Raw genomic sequence first — 22,799 nt, forward strand, 5'->3', positions numbered from 1 at the left:
AAAATATGAATGCAATCTATACACTGAGGGGAGAACCTCTGGGGGAATCTAAGATGGAAAAGGATGGGGGTCCTAGTAGATGATAGGCTCAGCAATGGCATGCAATGCCAAGCTGCTGCTAACAAAGCAAACAGAATATTGGCATGCTTTAAAAAATGGGACCAACTCCAGAGATAAAACGATAATTCTCTACAAGACTCTGATCCGGCCGCACCTAGAGTATGCTGTCCAGTTCCGGGCACTGGTGCTCAGGAAGGATGTACTGGAAATGGAGCAAGTACAGAGAAGGTCAGCAAAGCTAATAAAGGGTCTGGAGTATATTAGTTATGCGGAAAGGTTGCGAGCACTGAACATATTCTCTCTGGAGAAGAAGATGCTTGGGAGGGGATATGATTTCAATATACAAATACCATACTCGTGACCCACAATAGGGATAAAACTTTTTCGCAGAAGGGAGTTTAACAAGACTCGTTGGCACTCATTAAAATTAGAAGAAAAGAGGTTTAAACTACGTAGAGGGCTCTTTACTGTAAGAGCGGCAAGGATGTGGAATTCCCTTCCACAGGCGGTGGTCTCGGGGGAGCATCAATAGTTTCAAGAAACTATTAGATAAGCACCTGAATGACTGCAACATACAGCGATATACAATGTAATACTGACACATAATCATACACATGGGTTGGACTTGATGGACTTGTGTCTTTTTTCAACCTCACCTACTATAACTATGTGTCATTTCTTCAGTGTTGTCACCCGAAAAGATATAATAAAATATTTACAAAAATTTGACAGGTGTACTCACTTTTGTGATATACTGTGTGTGTGTGTGTGTGTGTATGTATGTATGTGTATATATATATATCGCTGTTGCATTGAGCACGCTGCTGTGTGAGCCCCTGCTGGTGCAGGCAGGGGCTCACACAGGGGTGCCCAGGCAGCAAAAGGAAAGTAACCTGCACAAGAGTAGGGTGGCATTTACTTCAACAGATCCCGTTCCTCTCCTTCAGCAGCTGAATGGTATAGGAAGGGACCTTGCACCAACCAATGATTAATAAAAATATACCTAATATACACAGCTGCTGCCAAAAAAAACAAAGAACTAAACACTGTGCAATTGAACAAATGAGTAATGGGGGCACTTATGTGCTTCTAATATGTACCTTGATTTAAGACCATATGGCATGGAATAAAGTGACGTGCAAAAAGTGCAATAATGTTACCAGTAAATACCTAGAATATTGCTATATAACGTGCATTGAAACGTTTGCATAAAGTGTACCAATAATTGACCAATTGTGATATACATAAGATGTTATGATTGTATGGTAAAGTCCATAACATATCATATTTGATCTTGATAGCAGAGAAGAATTCCTTCACCATTTGCATGAGAAACCCACCCAAAGTGCTCAGATATAAAAACTACTCGCCAGATGGATATGACCGCTTTACTTAAAAATAAGGTCTATTGCGTTATAGGGAAATCCTAATTGGATACCCTTGGTTTAATGGATAAATCCTCTGTGCTGTCCTCCTCTCCTCCAAGTTATCTCATAAGGAAACAAAGGGACAATCCACGGTGCAATACTGTCATTTTCTTTTAAATAATACAAAGAGGCATGCTAGCTTACATTGGTAGATGCCTTAGCTCCAGCTCCAGAGCTGGAGTGCGTTTCACTCGTGCATGGGAGAAAAACCGAAAGCTGGGATCTGGAAGTGGGGTGACCGGAAGCGCCTCAATGTATGTTTCATAATTAATACCTCATCAGGAAGTGTACCGATCACTGGGCATTCTCACCCTATATGGCTAGGAAGTGACTGCGACTGGTGGAGCTGCAATTCTTTACCCTCCACCCTCGCAAATTGTTCGGTGCAGCTTTCCATTGATCTTTATGACTATGCATTGATCACCCATGCTGAATGTTAAAGACTCAAATGTGGCAGGCATAATAATTAAACAAGTCATATAATATATTACAGCTAAATTAATACAATACAATTATACATGATTAAAAATGTAAATTGAATTTTTATGTGTTTCCAAACCAGTTAATGGCATTGTCTGACCACTAATTAGTGGTTCGACCTAGAATACCTGGTAAGGTGAACATATTGGGGATCAGGTTTTAAAAAAAATATTTATTACGGAACTCTATTCATTCATTGGCTAAACAGTTCAAATCTAACTCCATATTCATACCAGCTGATTGCATGGTGCGCAGTCGGTATGACCATTGGGTTTCATTGTTAGAAACCACCTGTTTGAGATGCATGCCTCTCCAATGTTTGGATATTTTTTCTATCCCATAAAAAGGGATCCCTATTGTGATATAATCTGAAATGTTTAAATAGACTGTGTTTAGTGAACCCTTTAGCAATGTTGGTAATATGCTCATTAATCCTGGTATGCAACTTACGTGTGGTTAGCCCCCATATTGTATTGGACAAGGGCATTCCAACACATATGTTACGTGCTCAGAATCACATGTAATAAGTGACTTTATTTTATGTTTTTGTTTATTTACTATTGATTGGGAACTATCTATTTTTCTACTTTTTTCTTTCTGTAGTTTTGCAAGCTTTACAGCTATGCAATCATAGAAGCCTTCTCTATCCAAAAAAGTACCGAGTTTTTTTTTGGGGGGGGGTCTGCAATGTTGGGTGCTATCCTCTTTCTCAATCCTGGAGCCTTTTTATATATACATTTTGGTTTCATTGGGAGGAGGGGCTTGAGATCTTTGTCCTTGAGAAGGATTGGCCAATGCTTTTTAAAAATATTCTCAACTTCCTTATACTGTCTATGGAACCCTGTGATAAAGGCTAGTTCTCCCTTAAACTTTCTGGGTTTGGTTTTAGTTAGGAGTGACTTTCTATCCATAGTTGAAACTTTATTTTTTACATCTTTCTAGTTCTTTAGGGGTATAACCTTTCTCAATAAACCTGGTGATGAGAATGTCGATTGAGTATTATAATCCACCAAACTGTCACAATTCCTCACTTGCATAAATTGGCTTTTGGGTATCCCCCTAAGCCATTGCGGGTGGTGACCACTTTGGATGGGCACATAGCCATTCTGTCTGTTTCTTTTAAAAAAAATTTTAGTTGTAATTTTATTTTGTTTCTTTGTGAGTACCAAGTCTAGATGGCTAACTGTCTCTGTGGGGTATTCTGCTGTAAATTTCAAACCATAAACATTTGTGTTTAGCATCCCAATGAATTATTCCAGACCATCTTTAGACCCTTCCCATAATAGTACGATCTCATCGATATATCTCTTATAAAATAGGAGGCTCTCCCATTTTGCGGCATCTATATTTTATTCCCATTTATTAAGTACTCCATTGGCCACACTGAGGGCATATTGTGCCCCCATTTCTACCCATTTAATCTGTTTTTAGTACTGGTTGTGAAACCAGAAATAATTACCCATCGCTATTTTTAGCCCTTAAATCAAAAAATTGATTTGCGCCCTTTTAAGTGAGAATTGATGTTTCAAAGCCCATTTTACAGCTTTCAGCCCGTCATTTTGATTAATATTGGTGTACGATTCAATATCTACTGTAACCAATATGATGTTAGACCTAAATTTTTTTATAGTATGTTAATGAGTTCCCTGCTATCCTTAAGATAGGATTTGCCTTGTGTGACCAATGGTTTCAAATGGATATCTAGATATTCACCGACTCTGGAATACAGGGAGTCAATTCCAGGGCCTTCCAGGTGGGTGATCTCTAGATTTGTGCACTTTGGGGATTATATACATCACTGGCAGGAAAGAGTGGGGAGAAGAATTTGGCGCACTTACAGCCCTTGAAACAGGGGAAGTGTATGCAGAGAGCAGCTGAGTACGGAGCGGAAGAGGGATCGCCGCATATCGGGGAGTGGATAATCCTTGCCAAGGAGAGGAAACCTTGCCCTGTGTGTGGGGTCCATCCTGATATATGCCCATTTGATCTGTGGATCTGGTAAGCGGCCATTTCGTTACATTATATATTTTGTCCGGGAGCTGCTACCTGCGGGATTGTGTGTGGTGCTTTTATGGAAGAGGGAGAGGAAAGAAAAACTGTTGCCATTGTGTTTATGTTGGCTACTTTTTCGTTACTTCAGAAGGGACTCTTTGACGTGTTTTCCCCTGATGTTTTGTGTTACATGGACTTGTAATCACAATAATTGCTGGTCCATTCAATTTTTATTATTTTCAAGCACTGAGGACATTTATATGATTTTATATTATATTCATGCACTAAGGACATTTATATAATTTATTATTATTGTTCATATATTTTTTTCACTCACAATTTTTCATTGTTCATTTATTTGATGATTTATTTATTTGGTGATTTATTTTTAAATAATCCCATTAGGGGTTGAGTGGCACATTTGGTTATTTATATTATTTATTTGGTAGTTCATGGAAGTTTGTATCCTGATTGTTCACCTGTATATTTTATATATTTAATCAATACACCTAGGTTGCGCGATTGAAGTTTTTTTTTCACTTATATACAAGCCCTATATTCAGTTTTTTTTAGCTACAGCACCTGGTTGTGTCTTTTCACTTTTGAGGGGTGTTTTTTGAGTTTGAATTGATATCACTCATATATCTTTGCACATTGTGTCAATTAGTAATAATTTGACTTAGGTCACATGCACCTTATAATTAATCATCACTGAGTAGCGCGGATATTCCTTTTTAATAAGATCACTCAGATCTACCAGCAGAGATCTCCTCTACATTTCGGTGCCTAAGAAGACCCAGCGTGGTGGTCCGGCCTGCTCCCACCAGAATGTCGTACTATGGAATTGCCTCCCTGTCGAGTTCCAGGAGGCCCCCACTATTCTGGTCTTCCGCAGGTTTCTGTAGACTTGGCTTTTCACGCAGGTGTTTCCTGCGTTGTCTTTTTTTTTCTACCCTTCTGCCATTCTTTGCTGCTTCTGGTCCCTGGGCCCTTTCTTTCCAGGATCTTTGCTATGCGTGTCAGGACCCTTCGGGGTGAGACCGCGCTATATTAAGATTCCTCTCAACTCAACTTTAGGCTCGGTTCACACAGGGGCAACGCGACTTTTGGAGGCAACTTGGACGTGACTTGGACGTGACTTGGACGTGACTTGGACGCGACTTGGACGCGTCTTGGACGCATCTTGGACGTGACTTGGACACGACTTACAGCACTACTTTAAGTCGCCCCAGGCCAGGCGACTTGCCGTGGCCAATCAGAGAATGAGCTCTCAGGGGGGAACTCCTTTTGAGAGCTGATAATTCTCTGAGAGTCGCCTCCGTATAGACGGAGATCCGACTTGGAGGCGACCTCCATTGAAATCAATGGGTACCAGTCGCCTACAAGTCGGATTGAAGTAGTACAGGAACCTTTTCTGAAGTCGGAGCGACTTCAGTAGTGTGCATTAAGACAGCTCTCATTTACTTACATTGATTTCTACATGTTGTGCGACCTGAGGTGACTTGGGGCGACTTGAAGTCGGATCTGAGTCGCCCCTGTGTGAACCGGCACTAACTCATATCAAGTCAAAATGTATTAAAAAATGTTGCTTGTCTTGCAAAACAAGGTTTTACTGTATATAAAACTAGGCTACAGAACAGGCATAGTCAGGAGGCGTTCAAGACAAAGGGTTAATTCTTCAAAGTAATGCTTAGGCACAATTAAAGCTCCTCTCCTGGCATCAGGATCTACCCACTCCCTCCTCAACCAATTGCGAGTTAGTTGCCTAAACTAAAAGTCCAAAATACCTAAGTCAGTTGTCTCATGACACACTGGTGGCGGAGGTTCCTTCTTTGGATGTTCATATAGCTGGGATACCCAAACATTTACCATTAGATGTCTAGCGGATGTCCTTTCAGACCTGAGAAGACCGCACAGTTGCAGTTTTCATTAGCACAGAGTGGTGCCAATGAGGGACATGGATAGCAAATTTACTTTAGCAAAGAACATTGGTAGATAATGGTAAGAAAAGCTGTGGATGGGCAGATAACTGAGGGGGTTTGTGTATGCCAAGACATGCATTTCTAGATGTTCCCTATAATATAGTAAATCTTCACTTTTGAGTTGAGGCCCACTTTAATTAGTACAGGTTTCCTTTAACCATTTCCCGCACTCCCACCGAAAAATGACAGTGGAGCAGTGCGGCTCTCATTCTGGGATGACGTCATATGATGGCGCCCAGTTTAGCCATGATCGCGTGCATGCCATGTTCCTGGGACACGGCGCGACCCTGATCTCAGGAAACAGCTGGTTAACTGGAGCTACAGATGATTAAATAGACAATTTGTAGCTTGCTTGCTGCTTTCACTCCACTAGTCCCCTGTATAATTGTGATGGAATGCAATATGTTACTCTACTATTGCTCCAATCAGACTCCAATATGTATGGTGCTTTACCTATGTGTTGTGGGTCAGCCATAATGACTTTGCCATCAAAAAATTTGTGTGTCTGTCTTTATTCCTGATTCATCTCTGACATGAACTCCCCGTGAACCATGTTTAGATAGAAAACAAGGTTTCTGGCCCAAGCTTAAAAAGGTAATTAAGGCCTTTTGATATAGTGTATAACACAAGAACTCAGCCTCCACTTGTGACCTTATCCTAGCCAATAAACTTACGTCCTGTACTGCCTGAGATGAATTAAAAAGGTTTCCAGACAAGGCTGTTTGAGTGTTGGAAATGTGTGATACAATGAGCTTTCTGCGGCAAGTGTAACAGCCTTCTGCAAGAGTGCCTATTAATTCACCAATAGATGGCATCTGTTTAACATCACTGCACTGGAGTTCTTTGTAAGGGAGCCTGTCACCTAAATGCAATTTAGGATTGAGCCTCTGCATAAAAAAACTTTCACTGTGTTTTTATTTCTGTAAAATAGCCTTACAGGTTCTGGCTATATAATACTAGTGCCAGGCATCCATGGCCTAGTATTTTCAAATCCAAGAACTGTTTCCAGTTTCCCTTGCCACTCGAGACCCTAATGACAACAAGCACTTGTGAGTGTTGGAAGTAGTGACCTAAACACGTCTTGTTTTAATTTCCTGGTGCTGATGTGGGTAACCACAGTTCATACCTGTGGCTGAGACCTGTTCTGCAAAGAAAAAAAGCAGTTCCAACAGCCTGCAAAATACCTGCAGCTTTCAGGTAACAAGTGGTACCCAAACTGATATACATTTTTATTCCCCACCTTTATTAATAGTGGTATGCCAAGTGTTAGCTTGCTAGTTCAGTTTAGAAAAGTGAGGTTTTGAAATTAGCAGGTCTTCTTTCAGTAATGATTTGTAGCATCCCAGTAACAGGAAGTATAATCATTTTGATTGACATTTTAACCTAAACTAACATAATAGAATGGAATTCACTAGTCTCTACCTTCGCTCAGCTTCTATATGAAAAACGTTTTTATTAGTTTTGTATAGTGTGGGAAAAGGTTAGACCTTCCATCAAGTTTGTATTGCTGTCTCTGCCCCCGTTGTGGAGATTGACCCCATCTATATGTACTGGTGACCATTGTCACAGAGAAATAAGGTAGGGTAAATAGAATATTGTAGAACCGTCCCTAAAACAAAAGGTGAGGGAAAATCTAATGGGGACATCTTTCCTTCATGGAGATCACACTGTACCTGCACCTGCATGATGGAATCATCTTTGTTCAGATATTATCAAAAGTCACACCTATTTCCTATAATGAGATGCTTGCTGGGAGATTACACACTCATGTAAATGTTGTTGCCTTTGTAGTTCTTTCTGTGCGCACCAATGTCTGAAACCGATTAGCCTCCAGCTGGTGCTGCCTTTCACCTTGGCTCAGTCACAATATTATAGTCTTGTTGATCATGGCAGAAAGGAGATTGGTTACATTTTTCCTCCTGCCTGCACCAGACTGCATTATAACATTCTAAGCAAACTTACTTGACTGGAGCACAGTGACTTTTTAAAGAGACACTGTCACCATTTAGGGCATAGCCCAACTTCCCTAGGCATATATATATATATATATATATATATATATATCTATATCTATATATCTATATATAACTCAGCTGCCCCACTTTTTTGCCGCCTTGCTGCAGCACCCCCATCTGTGTACGTTTTGGTGTCGACTGGTTTCCGAGATTAGACGGGGGATTCTCTCACAGCTGTGGGTGAGGCAGGTAAGCTTTGAACAGGCAAAGTACTAATGAGGTTGAAGTTACGATTTACCACAACATTAAATGCTTTCAAGTGAATTTTTTATTTTTTTTTGTTTACTTGTGAGGATTATTATAACAATGTGCAGTGTGAGAGTTCTAAACAAAGATATCACGCCTGCTATTCAGACAAATAAATCTACACTTCCTGGAGTGTCAGAGCATGAGACTTCCTGGGACATCTGCAGTGTTCTACCCCTTCCCCAAGTCACCAGAGTGTTAATTCTGAAAGTACAAAAATCTCATCACAGTGGCACTGGAAGACCTGCTGTCATTTTTCACTGTGCAGTTGCTATCGGTGACGCTGATCCAATAAGATTTTTTTACTTCTAGCAGAATCAATCTGATTGCTTGATTTTGTAGCTGAACTGAGGGGTTGGTATTTTTAGCAGTTGGAAATTGTTGCTGCAGGCAGTGCATCTGTAGCTAAACCTAACAGAGATTTGTGTCTGTGTTTAGTACTGTGGGTAAGATTTGGTGACAAGAATGGAAAACATGGGCAGAGTGTTTAACATCTTGTTTGGCATGCCAAAAGATGGGGCAGGAGACCGATGGTCGCTAGTCACTAGGCAGATTGTTCATATAATCTTCCGTTCTTCAGTGTAATGGGAAGATCCACTGACATGCACAGAATAATGGAAGGAGGTTCCTCCTTCAAGGATCGCATCAGTGTATTTTTGGGATAAGTTGATTGCACCCTTTCCTGTGCAATTTGGCTTTGAGGATTAAAAAAGCAAATAAGAATTTCAGTCAGGCCTCCATGCCTGACCTCATACTATGGTGTCCAAATCCATTCCGTTTGTACCGGGTCTAACCATGTGATTAGAGCTTACTATAGGCAGCCTGCATCCTGAAGTTTCCTAGTACATTGGCGTAGGGGGTTCGTAATCGTCAATGTCTCTGTTATGCAGCCGTTCCAAAGTAAACAGAAGGAAGGAAAGAACAGCTGAGAGAGATTATTTTCCTTCAGGTTACTGGTTTATAAAATGTTATTTTTGTAAATAAATTGTTCAGTCCTTTCTCGGCAGACTGTAGCCAAGATTGAATGTTGTGCATGATGGCATGTTGCCCATGAAACTTAATGGCCATGGCAGTAACTGTTAACTGCTGATATCTGTTGTCTTACATACAATCTCCAAAGCACAACACTGTAATGTGAGTTACATATTGAAAAATTAAATTAAAAAGTCTAAGTGTCCCATTTAATGGGTACCGTATATCTTTCATACTCACTGGTGGACAAATAAGTTATCCATTAGTTGAACAGGATGCTTTATATTCAGTTAGGATTTAATTGTCCTTAATATGCCTGCTTTTTCGTTTCCCTTCAAACTTCCCAGTCTTTTCTTGTGGTATTTTATATATAACCTATAATAGATTTGTGAGTGTAGCAGTTATTTTTTTGGCATAAAACGCACTTGTGTTAAGTTTCATGAAAAGGTAAAACTGCATATATTAATTATGGATCAGTTTTCAAGCTGGGCTAAAGATCTAATGCTTAAAAAATAGGTGGTATTTTTCAAAAATACAAAAAGGACAACCTTCCCCATTCAATGAGTAAAATCAATGTTGTCCATGAGACACTGCAGAGCTGCTAACATTACAAGCCCACCTTTAAGTGCACCTGTTATAATTTTGTGCAGTGTAAGCGGGTACTGTGAATGAAACATGGATACCTAATGATGCCTGCTCATAAATTCAATTCTCCCCTCGAGTGTTGCATAAACCCTACTTGTGATGGCCATTTTGGGACCAGCTGGAACCTAGAAAGTCAATGCCAGGCATACCACTTTCCACTCCATCTGATCTATAGGGACAGCTACCATATTGATGGACCAATGGAGAGGAGGGAAAAGGCTAGGTTGTGCCGTTGATGTCTCAAGTCACAATTTGCATACATTTTTACCTTTAAGTGTTATAAGAACCAGAACATTTCACACAGCTTTTTTGTGGAATGCAACCTCCTGTGAAATGATTCTCAGCTTTGCTACATTACGGGTGGATGACTCTCTGCTTGTATCAGAAAACATGTTGGCCTTCGTTTTTACTGGCTCAGATTGTGGACATTTCAGAGGATGGTAGAAGCAGCTAGAGTTGATGTCTATATCTAGAAATCACATGGCTCCATAGAATATTTTAATAGGGAGGACCCGTTCAGTGGTAGGTGACATGTACAGTATTATTTTAAAAATGCCTAATTTTGGGAACATAATACAACTATTACAAATTGTCTGTGTCTGAAGTTTGTTGTAATTTTGCAGATGCTAGCAGTGTCCAACTCTGCTGCCAGCAACCCATGAGGACAGGCTAACTTAAGACTACTCCTATAGTATTGCTTAGCATGACACTGTGGCTGTAGTTCTGTTACAATAGACACTAAACCATATATCCATTTTGAACTCATTTAACCTATATTGTTCAGCTTATTGCAGTAATGAAGTTATAAATTTTTATTCTCCTAATACCTTTGCTTTAGTATCAAAGTAAACGGTGTATTTCCATGAGATTTTCATAAAATATGTAATCCTATGATAACGTAAAAGGAATTATTTCTCTAATGAATATGGAGAGCTGATTTGCTGCAAAGGTTTGGGTCTGGGCAGATCAAGTTTAAGCCCTGATTTAGAAGAATCATGAAGTTGTAACACTTGCTCTAAGCTGTTTTGTGCTCCTTGGCAAGATGGCTATGCAAGTTGAAGTTTAATCGGTTTTATCCCGAGCTGCTGATTTAAATGGAATTGGCTTTTAATTTTGGCATTGAGTTGCATTTTTATGGAAAATGCAATTTTATTCATTGTCTCTGTTTCAAAAGTTTTTTTTTTTTATTGTGTATGAATAATTTTGCCTTTGGGAGAGCTTGTAGTTTGGGAAGAGGAGCGCTCATGCCAAGCAATGCTTTTATGCCTGATATAACAGGTCTCATGTATCAGGGATCACAAATCTGTGCAATATAGACTTCACTTGGGGTTTTGATGACATGTAAATAGTGTACCACATGTATCCAGTCCAACTGGCATGAAGTAGAGGGCTTATCTAATGTTACATGGAAGTTCTTGTCTTGTCGAAGTGAAGCAGCTCTACTGAGAATCTTAGATGTTCATGAAGATCTTTGTGTTCTGTTGATTTTTTTTTATTTAACTAATTGTACTTGAACATAAAACTTTTTTTTTGGGTACAGACTGTGGTGCTTAAAGACATCAATGATCAATGGTGGTAAAGCTGCTAGCTTAGCAGTAATCTCAGCCCTTCGCAGAGGGGGGAGGAAAGGAAAAGTCCCTGGTGCCGCACATCCACGGAATCCTTTGGTAGGTATGAGAGAGAGGCAACCTCAGCCTGGGCTCCTGCCCGGCCACACCCCCAATGCGTTTCTCTCCACCCCCCTGGAGCTTAATCATGATCCCCATGATTAAGCTCTTGGGGGGTGTAGTGAAATGTGTTGAGGGCGTGGCCTGGCAGGAGCCCAAGCTGAGGTTGTGTCTCCTCTCCCCAGCGAGCTCCATCCCGTTCCAGCATTCCTGAATCAGATGTGGCATCATCCACACTATTCCCCACTACAATCGAGCCTGAGCGGCACACTTAACTAATCATGGGTCACATTGTGCACTCCTTCAGTTGGCTTTTGGGGCTGCCTATTCATTATATTAGACCAGGCTGACAATTCATTTTAAGGCAGCAGCTTAGCATTGTCAGCCTGCTACAGGAAGTGCTTTACTGTCAGGATCTCCGGATAAGAAACTTTGCAACAGTTTTACAATTCACTTAATTTTGTTTGTTTAATCATAAAACTACGTGAAACCGCACACTTACTATACTGTGGTTAACATTTTTTTTTTAAAGCAAATCAGTATGCAAATTCTAGTTTTTTGTAAATATGCCCATAGTATGTTGTAGTAGTAATTATTTAAGTTAAAATTAGACTATTTCTACAATATGCTTTGCATTATCTTGGTTGTATAAATGACTTTAAATCTATAGAACAGGATAAAATCCTGTCCGCCGGATAATCCGCCCGTGTGTGGGCTCCGACTGACTTTTTGTTCCCAAAAGTCTGGTGGACTTAGAAAGAAGTCTTGACTTAAAATTGTCCGCTGGACTCGACAGTCCGGCGGACAATCCGCCCGTCTGTGTGCTAGTCTGCCAGGACTTTAGAAATGAACGCACTTTCCCACACACGGAGTAAAGTCCGTTTATTTGGACATGGCTCCAGGTAGACGGAACTAGCGAAGGAAGTCAATGTCGCTGCCTCCATCTGCGACATTGACACCTCGCTAGCCCCGTCACCTGGTATGGATTTAAAGAGGAACCCCTACGCCAAAAAAACGGCGTGGGGGTCCCCCCAAAGTCCATACCAGACCCTTATCTGAGCCAGCAGCCCAGCCAGTCAGGAATGGGGGGTGGGGATGAGTGAGCAGGCCCCCACCTCCTGAGCATTACCAGGCTCCATGCCCTCAACATGGCCCAGATTCCAGGCCCCCACCCTATGTGAATGAGTATGGGGTACGATGTACCCCTACCCATTCACCTGGGGTTAAAAAGTGTTAATAAAAAAACACAACAGGTTTTTAAAATACTTTATTAGACAGCTCCGGGGGTCTTCTCACCGGACTCCTCCGCTATCTTCTGCTCTTTTACCACTAGCTCTTTTACTAGCAGAGGAGCCTAAATTGAATAAACAGAATCATATTTTGAATCGGTGCTGAGAGGTTATTTCTTGTTGACTCTGATTTTAATCATAGTCTCACTATGTGTGGATAGCTTTATTGAGATATTGGCTATCTTCCTACATTGCTGAGCATTTGCAAGAAACATCCCCAGTTTTATCAATTTGTGTGCCCAGCAAAAGTGACAAACCTTTTTTGTGGACAATGTGGCCAAGGCTTTGGCCTTCTGTTGAGTTTGCTGAGTTTTTATTGCTTTCTGTATTACCTCTCTATTTGTCCTTGTGACCATTGCCGCTGAAACAGAAAAAAGAGGAAATCATGAATTTTAGGGTTGTCATGAGAGCAAGAGGTGAATGGAAATTTTCCAGTGACAACTAAGAAGGGAATTCTCCTCCCTTTGGAAAGATTTCTTAACTCTTCCTGTTGCGTCTCTTAGAAAGAAGTGAAGGAAAAATCTCTCCTGGCATACTGATGGCCCTGTCCAACAATTTATTTGCCTTCACATATTTTTTTATATCAACTAGCTCCATTTACATGGAAATTAAAAAGATCTGCATACTTTTATTTGCAAATATAAACCATTTACAACATAGAAGCGTGATAGCAGAAAAAAGACCAAGCGATCCATCGAGTCTGCCCCATTTTTTATTTTTTTTATTTACTGTATATCTACAGTGTGTGTATATGTAGGTGTATACCGCTAATGTTTTTGAGTATAAATTTGTGTTTGTTCCAGCCAACTTGAATCCACCTAATTTTCACTGATTCCCTACCTCCCCTGGAAGTCTGTTCCAAGCTACCTGGAATACTACTCAATTTCTCTTTAATAAAACTCTTAAAAAAGTAAAATAATACTATTTAAGATTAGTTTTGAACTTTCCTCTTGCTAGTTTGAGGTCACGTCCCTGTGTTCTTGATCTTGACTTCATATTGAAAAAACACTCCTGAAACATATTCACCCCCCCCCCCCCGATAGGTTTCAGTCATGACTCAACTTTCCCTTCTTTCCTCTAGTCTGTGTGTATTAAAGCGAAGCCTCACCTAATCACCCGAAAAGGGGAAGTTCTCCTTTAAGTCCCCCCTTACCACATTTGGCAGGAATTTTTTTTTCCCCAGGGGTGCAGGTACCTGCTCCCACTTCCGCTCGGATCAGCTAGGCAATCTGAGCAGAAGTTTTCTTCTCCCCCTCCCTCCATGCAGTCTTCTGGGACATGTCACAGGTACCACAAGACTGCAGGAAAATTCACAAAACGCAGAGCAGCTCACGCATGCACAGTGATCAGCCAGCTGTGATGCCACACGCAGCACAGCTGGCTGCCCACAGTTAAGATTAAGGTGATGGATCCCTGGACAGGTAAGTGTTCTGTTATTAAAAGGTAGCAGCTACAGGATTTGTAGCTGCTGATTTTTTTATTTTTTTTCTCCTGCGTGAAGAACAGAAATCTCTCCTAATATGTTTTGTCCCTCAGACCTTTCATAATCTTTGTTGTTCTGGATTATATATGTAGCGACGGGCTCCTGAAGAGCATGCGCTATGTTTTTCAAAGTTAAAGCTTTACCCAAACTACAGTTTGGTTTGGGCCTATTTGACAAAATTTGGCTTCTGTGTCAGTCTGACTGGACTGCGAGATGTTCGGCCTGGCCACAGGGGGCACTGTCTCTGGTGGCAGGCGTGGAACTATTGTCTGGTTAGGCACTTGAATTATTCCCTCTCGAAGTCAGGTCAATGGGAGTGGCCCTCCCGCTGTGCCCTCTGGGAGAGGATATTTAAGACACGGACATCACGTGTTTCTGGGTTTCGGTCCAGTATGCTGTGCTGAGTATATGGTCCTGGTCTTCCTGACCAGCCCCCGGGAAGGCTATGGCCTGGGGTGCGGTTCCACCCGACTTTGATGCCTTGGGGCTGGCTTGCCCCAGGCAAGGGAACTAAGGAAGGATTCCAAGGTGGATGGGTGCCGTCTCCGGTCCTAGAGAGACCCAGTGTACTTTGAGCATTCCAGGGGAGGACTCTTTCGAAGAACACTACGCGTGAGGTTGGTTTTCTTAACAAGAGCCTGGAAGGGCTAAAGTAACCAAGAGAATCTGGTCTTGGGGATATCGCCAAGTGGGCTGAAAGATCCAGGTATTCTACAAGTGTTCTACCGCTTAGTTTTCCCTACGTGTTCTGCAACAATGTCGGTGATAGAGACTTTGTTCCTGAGTAAGCACCTTGTTGGCTGCTAGGCCTTGTGAGAGAGGGACTGCCAAACCTGAGTGCTCATCCAGTTGCGAATGGCTATTCTCTGGATGCAGTCGAAGTAAGCAAGTTCCTTAACGTTTATAGACTTTGACATTGAGAGTACCTGAACTTTCCTTTCCAACCCTCTGATCTCAAGTTAAGACTGTTTAATGGTTGACACTTGCAAATATAATCCATTTAACTGGATCTATTGTCAGTCTCAAGTTACTGGGCCATCTACCACGGGACATCCCCTAGACGTGTCACAAGGAGAATGAAAGGTAACGGTAAGCCCAAAAATAACCAGCAGCTCCTTCGGGGGTTAGTGCTATATATATATATATATATATATATATATATATATATATATATATATATATGAACAGGGACAACATTCCTCCCGCTGGTGATCCCTCAAGTGATGCAGCCTAAAATTCGATTTGCTTTTCCAACTGCATGGCCACATTGTTTGCTCATTTTGCAATCATCATTACCACCTACACATTTGAAGAACCTGTGCCTGAAATGTTGGGGCCTAAATGATACAGGCTCACTTCTTCCTCATCAGGCATGCCCGGTCACATGTAAACCTCCCATTTTTTTTTTTCATTTTGAACAGACCTGATTTCTTTAGGTTGGCTGTCTTGATCACTAGTCCAGACATTATAGAAATACATACAGGCCACACCCACAACAATAATCCTAGCTCAATAATTATTTACATTCTATGGCTTAGTTATGATTTCTATATCTCTAGTATGGCCTTTGTTATAATTCTGGAAACCTGAACCATCTGTATGGTATGTCCCGCAGGCCACTTTCTGAACATATTTTTCCAAGTGATCTTATTTCATCAGATCAGTGGATAAACTGATATTATAAAGGTCTGTGCAGTTCTATATATGACAACATAAAATTCAGTTACCGTCTGGGGAAAAGCATGAACATCTAGTTCAAATAAACCAATAAATTAAATCTGTTCAGGGTAATGCTTATCAGGTGAATGGGACCACCGCTGACAGTATCTTTGTTATCAATTAGACCAGGGAGATTAAAGGGGAACTAGTGTGGTTTTGTATTATTTTATTTTCGTTTTTTAAACATTTTATGCCATGGAGCAACATTTGCCCGGTCCAGACCTCATGACCAGCCAAAAAAAAAACAAATGCCTTTGCAAGTTCAATATAAATATTAACAACATATAAAAAATGGGCCACACATATTCAAATAATAACAGGTACATACGGATATTTCGAGATTATATTATAGTTCACTAAGTCACTGCACTGAAATTTTAGGCAACTCTACCTGAGATAGAAGTATTTATTTTATTCACCTCCCACTCGTTTTGCAGTAAACTGTTAGGTAGCAGCAAAGATTTATATTGACTCTCTCATCAAACAATTGAAAAAAATAATACTGATTAGAGCCCAAGTTGAATTCCCAACTGGAAAATTCACAGAATTGTCATCCTTGACAGTGGTGCTAATGCTTGTTGATTTTGTTTTCATTTTAAGTGTTTTTAAGCGCTAGGCAGCAGGGGTGGATATCCTGGAAGATGTAGGCAGCATCACCAGATGGGTTTACTTCCTCTTTGATTCCCTGCAAAGGTAAAGAATAATGGACTACTATGCATCGCATAGTAGTCCATTATGTGTCACTTATGAAGTCACCGCTGTCCCCTGTAGTCCGAAGCATCCATCTTCTCGGTGGGTCTCAGTGAGTCTTGCTACTCCGCCACTGTCATTCGATGAAGCCATGATGACGTCACTCCCGCGCATGCGCACGGGAGCCGCCACTCGCGGAATATCGCGGTTGACACCGGCGTGCTCAGTGCGCCTGCGTGCCGCTGTCTACGGCGCATGCGCCGTAGACAGCGGTTCCTGTTTTTTGGCAAATATCTCCTAAACCGTGTAGGTTTAGGAGATATTTCTTGGACCTACAGGTAAGCCTTAATCTAGGCTTACCTGTAGGGGTTTACAACCACTTTAATGCAGCTCTTGTCTTAATAAAAATATAAATAAAAAGGAAAAAAGTCCTATACTGTATTTATTACTGTACTCCTGACTGCATTATAGTTATATATAGCTGGGGTTTAATTTGGTATTAACAATATTCTTGGCTTCAATGATGAACATTGGTATGCTTTGCCACTGAGTTGCAGTTTTCTGAATTGAAAATGTTATTCTTTTTTTTTTCATAGATTCGATCTCTGCGGCATCATTTATGCTGAATTTAAGTGATTTTCTTCTGAAAACGAGTCTGAAAGAGAGAAGCAGGAATCTTATTGGTCCAGTTTCTGCTTCTGTAAATCTGGAGGCCAGCTGGTGCAAACATAGCGGGAACCCTGGTCTCCCACATTCATCTCCAAAAATTATCCTTGATGTGAGATGTGGAGTACTGCAGGTGAGTATGTTCTGAAATAAAACGCAAGATTTTGGACTAGGTAAACTTATTGTGCTTAATTGTAGAAAAAAAACAATAATAGTGACTAAAAAGTATTAAAATAGATTTTTTAATATTTAAAGCAGTACTGCGTCTCAAAATTCACAGAAAGTGACCTATCGCAACCTTGATATAACAATGGCATGCTTCCAACCCTAGTTAATTTGTAAAGAATTAGGAAATAGAAATGGGACTTTACATGAAACATGTCATTGTGGGTAAGGATGATATGTATGAATAAATTAAATACATTTTAATTTGATGTCATTAAACACGACACAATACAATTCTTACAAAGAAATGCATCAATAAAATTACAAATCAAAAATACATAAATCACATCATACAGGTATTTCCCACAAAGTACTGCTTCTCAGTTTGTGTTGTGATGCACTGCTTGTTGTCCATGGGTAACAACATGTCTGATAACTAGTATATCTGTTGACTGGCATCTGTTGATGCACAAAAGTAAACCAAATCTATAACTGCAGATTGAGACAAATGTGTAGCATCAGTTACAAATATTGGCCTATGTATGCACATTTTTATGTTGAGGCCTTGATCTGGCTATGATTTGATCTATAGTACATACATGTGTATGTTACCACAAAATGATTTACCTAAAAAGACAGTAACCATTTTAAAGCAGCAGGTATTCTTATGGTGATAACACTGGACAATGCTTGTGTAATGTTTGTTGAAACTACAACTTGTAGCCTCCATCAGAAAAGCCCTTTCTAGCTGCCTCACTCCCCCATCCCTATCCTCTTATACCTACCTTAATTGTGAAGACTTTTAAAATTCTGATGGTGATACCAACTACTGGCTGTTGCTTGGTGGGCTTGACTAAAGATGGCAAAGCAAAAAATGCCCCTGTAATGAAGTTACCTGAGCAATAACTCTATTGATAATAATAATGGTTGGTCTATGCAGGAAAAAATGTCACTTTATTAAAGGCTTAGAAAAAATATATATTATTTGTGTATCAAAACTTTGAATTACAAAAATGTCCATTAACACCTAGCATTAGAGGAGATCTCACAATTTGAAGGGACACATCTAGATGCATGCCAGACAGACAAACAATCAAATAAAAACACATATATGGAAAAATAGCTGTTTGTCCAAATGTCAAGTACCACCACACAAAGAGTTGTACCACAGCAAGTGGCTGCTTAAAATCCATGCCTGGATCTCCTTCACATTAATAACAACTCATTTGTTGTGGTTTCATGAAGGTTCGTGACATATATGGAGGAAATCCGGGCATGGATTGAAAGCATGTGAGACAAAGGTGGACTTTAATATTGTTAAATATTGTTTATATTTAATATTGATGCCTTTAACGGAACTCAGGCTTACTTTATGCTGGACTGATTTAATTATGCAATAATGTCAGCATTGACCAATTCTAGCCGCTTATTGCCATGTACATCCTTTGCTTTGCTCTTCCCACCCCAATTAAAGTCATCAGGTAGATAGATTCTATTTCCTGATCTGTCAACCGTAGCTCTTCAGACACTGCTAGTTAACAAACTATCTACAGGCTTTGCTTGGCCTATCTGCTTTATACTGAATTGGACTGTGATGGCCGTTGTAGTCCCATGATTTCCCTAAATGGGACTGGAATCATCATCACTCAGGGACTGAGACTGTCAGGTGTCACCATTAGTAGCGTTATTAATACTCACCCTGATAAATGTGGATGTTCACCATCTTTACTAGCCAATGGTGATCATTCTGAACCATCTAGCGCAGGGGTCTAAATGACCTAAATCTAGTGGATTTGAAGCGCGGGCTCCCATGGATTCCACACATATGTGATGTTACTTTTTCATGCACTGCAACAAAGTTGTTAATGAAAGATTGCAGCCACTTGCTGTGGTACAACTCTCTGTGTGGGGGTACTTGGCGTCCAGACGAACAGCTATTTTTCCACATATGTGTTTTTTTGTTTGTTTAGTATGCATTTAGATGTATCCTTTTAACTTGTGTGATCTTCTCTAATGCTGGGTGTTAGTGAACATTTTTGTAATTCATAGTTTTGATACACAAATGATATATATTTGTTCTAAATCTTTAATAATGTAGTATTTTTCCTGCATAATCCCAACCACTATTATTGTCATCAGAATAACTGCTTGTTTCCAGGTATCTATATTACAGGGGCATTTTTTGTTGTGCTAATCTGGTTTTGGTTATGGTGACCACACCTCACTGGTGAGTGGGTTCTTGGGATAATAAATTTATAGGAATTGAATTACCTTCTGTGTTTATTTGACTAAATATGTACATCCTACAGGACCCAACCTTAACAAACATATATTTTCCCATCGCTATAAACCAAAAAGCTAAAGTTTAGTGATTTTTTTTTTAACCACTTCCCGTCTAGCCTATAGCAAAATGACAGCTGGGCAGTGGTTTAATTGTTCTGGCTGGACTTCATATGACTTCCTTCAGAACAAGCTGCTTGTGCGGCTAAAAGCAGAACTAAACTCCTGAATATACTATTATCCACCTTCCAGCATTGTAGCTGTTACATACCTCATTGGCCACTGTCATGTTCTGTCTGGGTGCCTGGTTTTCAGCCTCTTGATTGACTTGCAGGGATGTCATCCCATGCATGGGCAGGAGAGTCCGTCATTCCTGCAATAGAACACTGTGAGCAGGCAGGTAAGAGTGTATTATTGCAGAAGAGACATGCTAAAGAGTTGCCTGCCCACAGTTTTCTAAGCCCTTGTACACATGGTCGGAGAATCCGTTGGAATGTGTCCTATCGGACCGTTTTGTCGGATTATCCGACTGTGTGTGGTATGCATCGGACTATTTCCGTCGGAATATCCGTCGGACCAAATTTCCAACTTGCTGGAAATATTTTCCGACAAACTGCTCCGATCGGACATACTCCGATCATGTGTATCCTACTCCGATGGACAAAGTGCCACGCATGCTCAGATCAAATTCCTAGATCAAATCTATTGGCTACTAGCCTGAACGTAGTCCCGTTGTAACAAAATAACGTCATCACCTTATGTACAATCTGATTTTCCGACAACTTTGTCCGACCGTGTGTATGCAACAGTTTCGGACAAAATCCGTCGGACAAAATCCAACGGATTTGGTTGTCAGAATGTCCGACCGTGTGTACAAGGGCTAAGAGTTAAGTTTAGTTCCACTTTAACTTATAGTGCTTGTATAGCAATTGCCTACATTAGAATTGTTTTAATTCAAGTTATCCCTCTTCTGTATGCTGTCAGGTGTGGATGAAAGGTATTCTTTTGTGTAATGTATTGCTGACTTGTTTGAGTCCAAGTTCTTTTTAAAAAACTTTGTACGTGTAGCTAAATCATAGGTCTGTTTAAAGAACAGCTTGCAATTAGGAATTATCTACAAAACCACACTCCACAAGAAGTAAAACACATGTAAAATACGCTTCATAAAACTGCTTGTTTAATTTTCACAGGGGGGCATCTCAGTTGCCTTCAAGATAATAGCGATGTGTTTCATTTAATTCATGGGATACTTTATCTGTGTTGATATTAAGCAGGACTAAAAACAATAGCAATACTGTGCCGTGAACACGAGTCAAAGGAAGTTATCTTTTTCCTTTTAACATTTCTCATGAACTATGGATCAGATTCTGCCAAATAAAATATATAATCAATGTGAATAAATGCTGTTTAGATAACTTCCAGATTGAGCCTTATGTTTCTTTTTATACATTTCCATGGCTAATAAAGTTTTCTTTCTAGGTTTTCTGGGGTCAGGAAAATCTAAATTGTTTAAATCTCTTAAATGAGCTTATCCAAGAATACCTGAAGAAAGAGTCGGGATTGAGCGCACCAAGTTCTGAACAGCCCGTTCTCCCAGTATCGCCTGCTGTGGTAAGACCCGCAGCCTGTAAGATGGAACACAGTTCTGATGACTTGAGAACAGGCCTTTTCCAGTACATACAGGATGCTGGTAAGGAAGTTGAAACAGATCCCCAACTAAAAAAAAAATGTTTTTGTTTTGAATAGATTGGAAAGGGGATGATAGAATTTATTGCTTTATATGATTTACCTGAGGGGAGATTTTCTGTCCTCAGAACAAGAAATGAGTTTCTAAATCTCACCCATTTTACAAACAAAAATGTTTTTGGCTGTCTCTCTCTCTCTCCGTCCCCTATTGAGGGGTTTCTTATTGTTTGCTGTTTCTCCAACTCTGGTTATAGCCCGTTCTAGTCCGTTTTCTTTTTCTACTTACAGGTAATAGTGTGCTTGCCATTTAGTCCCACATTTTGACAGCATGTACCAAATATAAAAAAAAAGGTTTCCCTGGAAATATCAATGGTTACAAAAATGTACCAACATTTTCTGGATTTTCTGTTAGGCCCCTTTCACACTTGTGCGACTTGGATCTGCAAAGTCGCATGACTGGCTGTTCCCAATGATTTCCAATGATATCCATTCATATATGTGCGACTTCACGTCATGCTGACTTTAAAGTAGTCCCTGTACTACTTTGGTCTGACTTTCATGCAAGTTGAAGTCAATAGACCTCAAGTTTACACAGGCAATCCCTGAAATTGCGTTGAAATCGTGTCAAAATCGCAGCTACAAATTGCGGTAAAGTTGTGCAACTAGTTACATAGTGGATGTGGTTGAAAAAAGACACAAGTCCATCAAGTCCAACCTATGCGTGCCATTATATGTCAGTATTACATTGTATATCCCTGTATGTTGTGGTCGTTCAGGTGCTTATCTAATAGTTTTTTTAAACTATCGATGCCCCCTGCTGAAACCACTGCCTATGGAAGGGAATTCCACATCCTTGCCGCTCTTACAGTAAAGAACCCTCTGCGCAGTTTAAGGTTAAACCTCTTTTCTTCTAATTTTATTGAGTGGCCACGTGTCTTATTAAACACCCTTGCACAGAAAAGTTTTATCCCTATTGTGTTGTCACCAGTATGGTATTTGTAAATTGAAATCATATCCCCTCTCAAGCGTCTTTTCTCCAGAGAGAATTAGTTCAGTGGTCGTAACCTTTCTTCATAACAAATTATTCATTTTGTTGCCCTTCTCTGTACTCGCAACATTCCCAGCACATCCACCCTGAGGACTGGTGCCCAGAACTGGACAGCATACTCCAGGTGCGGCCGGAACAGAGTCGTGTATAGTGGGAGAATTATCGCTTTCTCTTTTAAGTTAATCCCCTTTTTAATGCATGCCGATATTCTGTTTGCTTTGTTTGCAGCAGCTTGGCATTGCATGCCATTGCTAAACCTATCATCTACTAGTACCCCCAAGTCCTTT

General features: G+C 40.3%; 1 protein-coding gene across 3 annotated transcripts in view; it reads left to right on the forward strand.

Annotated features, from left to right (window-relative positions):
* VPS13B (vacuolar protein sorting 13 homolog B) overlaps positions 1-22,799 on the forward strand; it is a 1,337,220-nt gene that overhangs the window by 1,088,349 nt on the left and 226,072 nt on the right. For all 3 annotated transcript variants that reach the window (XM_077493096.1, XM_077493095.1, XM_077493097.1), the window contains 2 exons: positions 17,264-17,466; positions 21,258-21,468. In XM_077493096.1, coding sequence (XP_077349222.1) covers positions 17,264-17,466; positions 21,258-21,468 — 414 coding nt within the window. The remainder of the gene's footprint in view (positions 1-17,263; positions 17,467-21,257; positions 21,469-22,799) is intronic.

The sequence above is a fragment of the Lithobates pipiens genome, unplaced genomic scaffold (assembly GCF_037356315.1).
Source record: "Lithobates pipiens isolate NorthernLeopardFrog02 unplaced genomic scaffold, aLitPip1_a1.2 Scaffold_19, whole genome shotgun sequence".
Taxonomy (NCBI): Eukaryota; Metazoa; Chordata; class Amphibia; order Anura; family Ranidae; genus Lithobates; species Lithobates pipiens.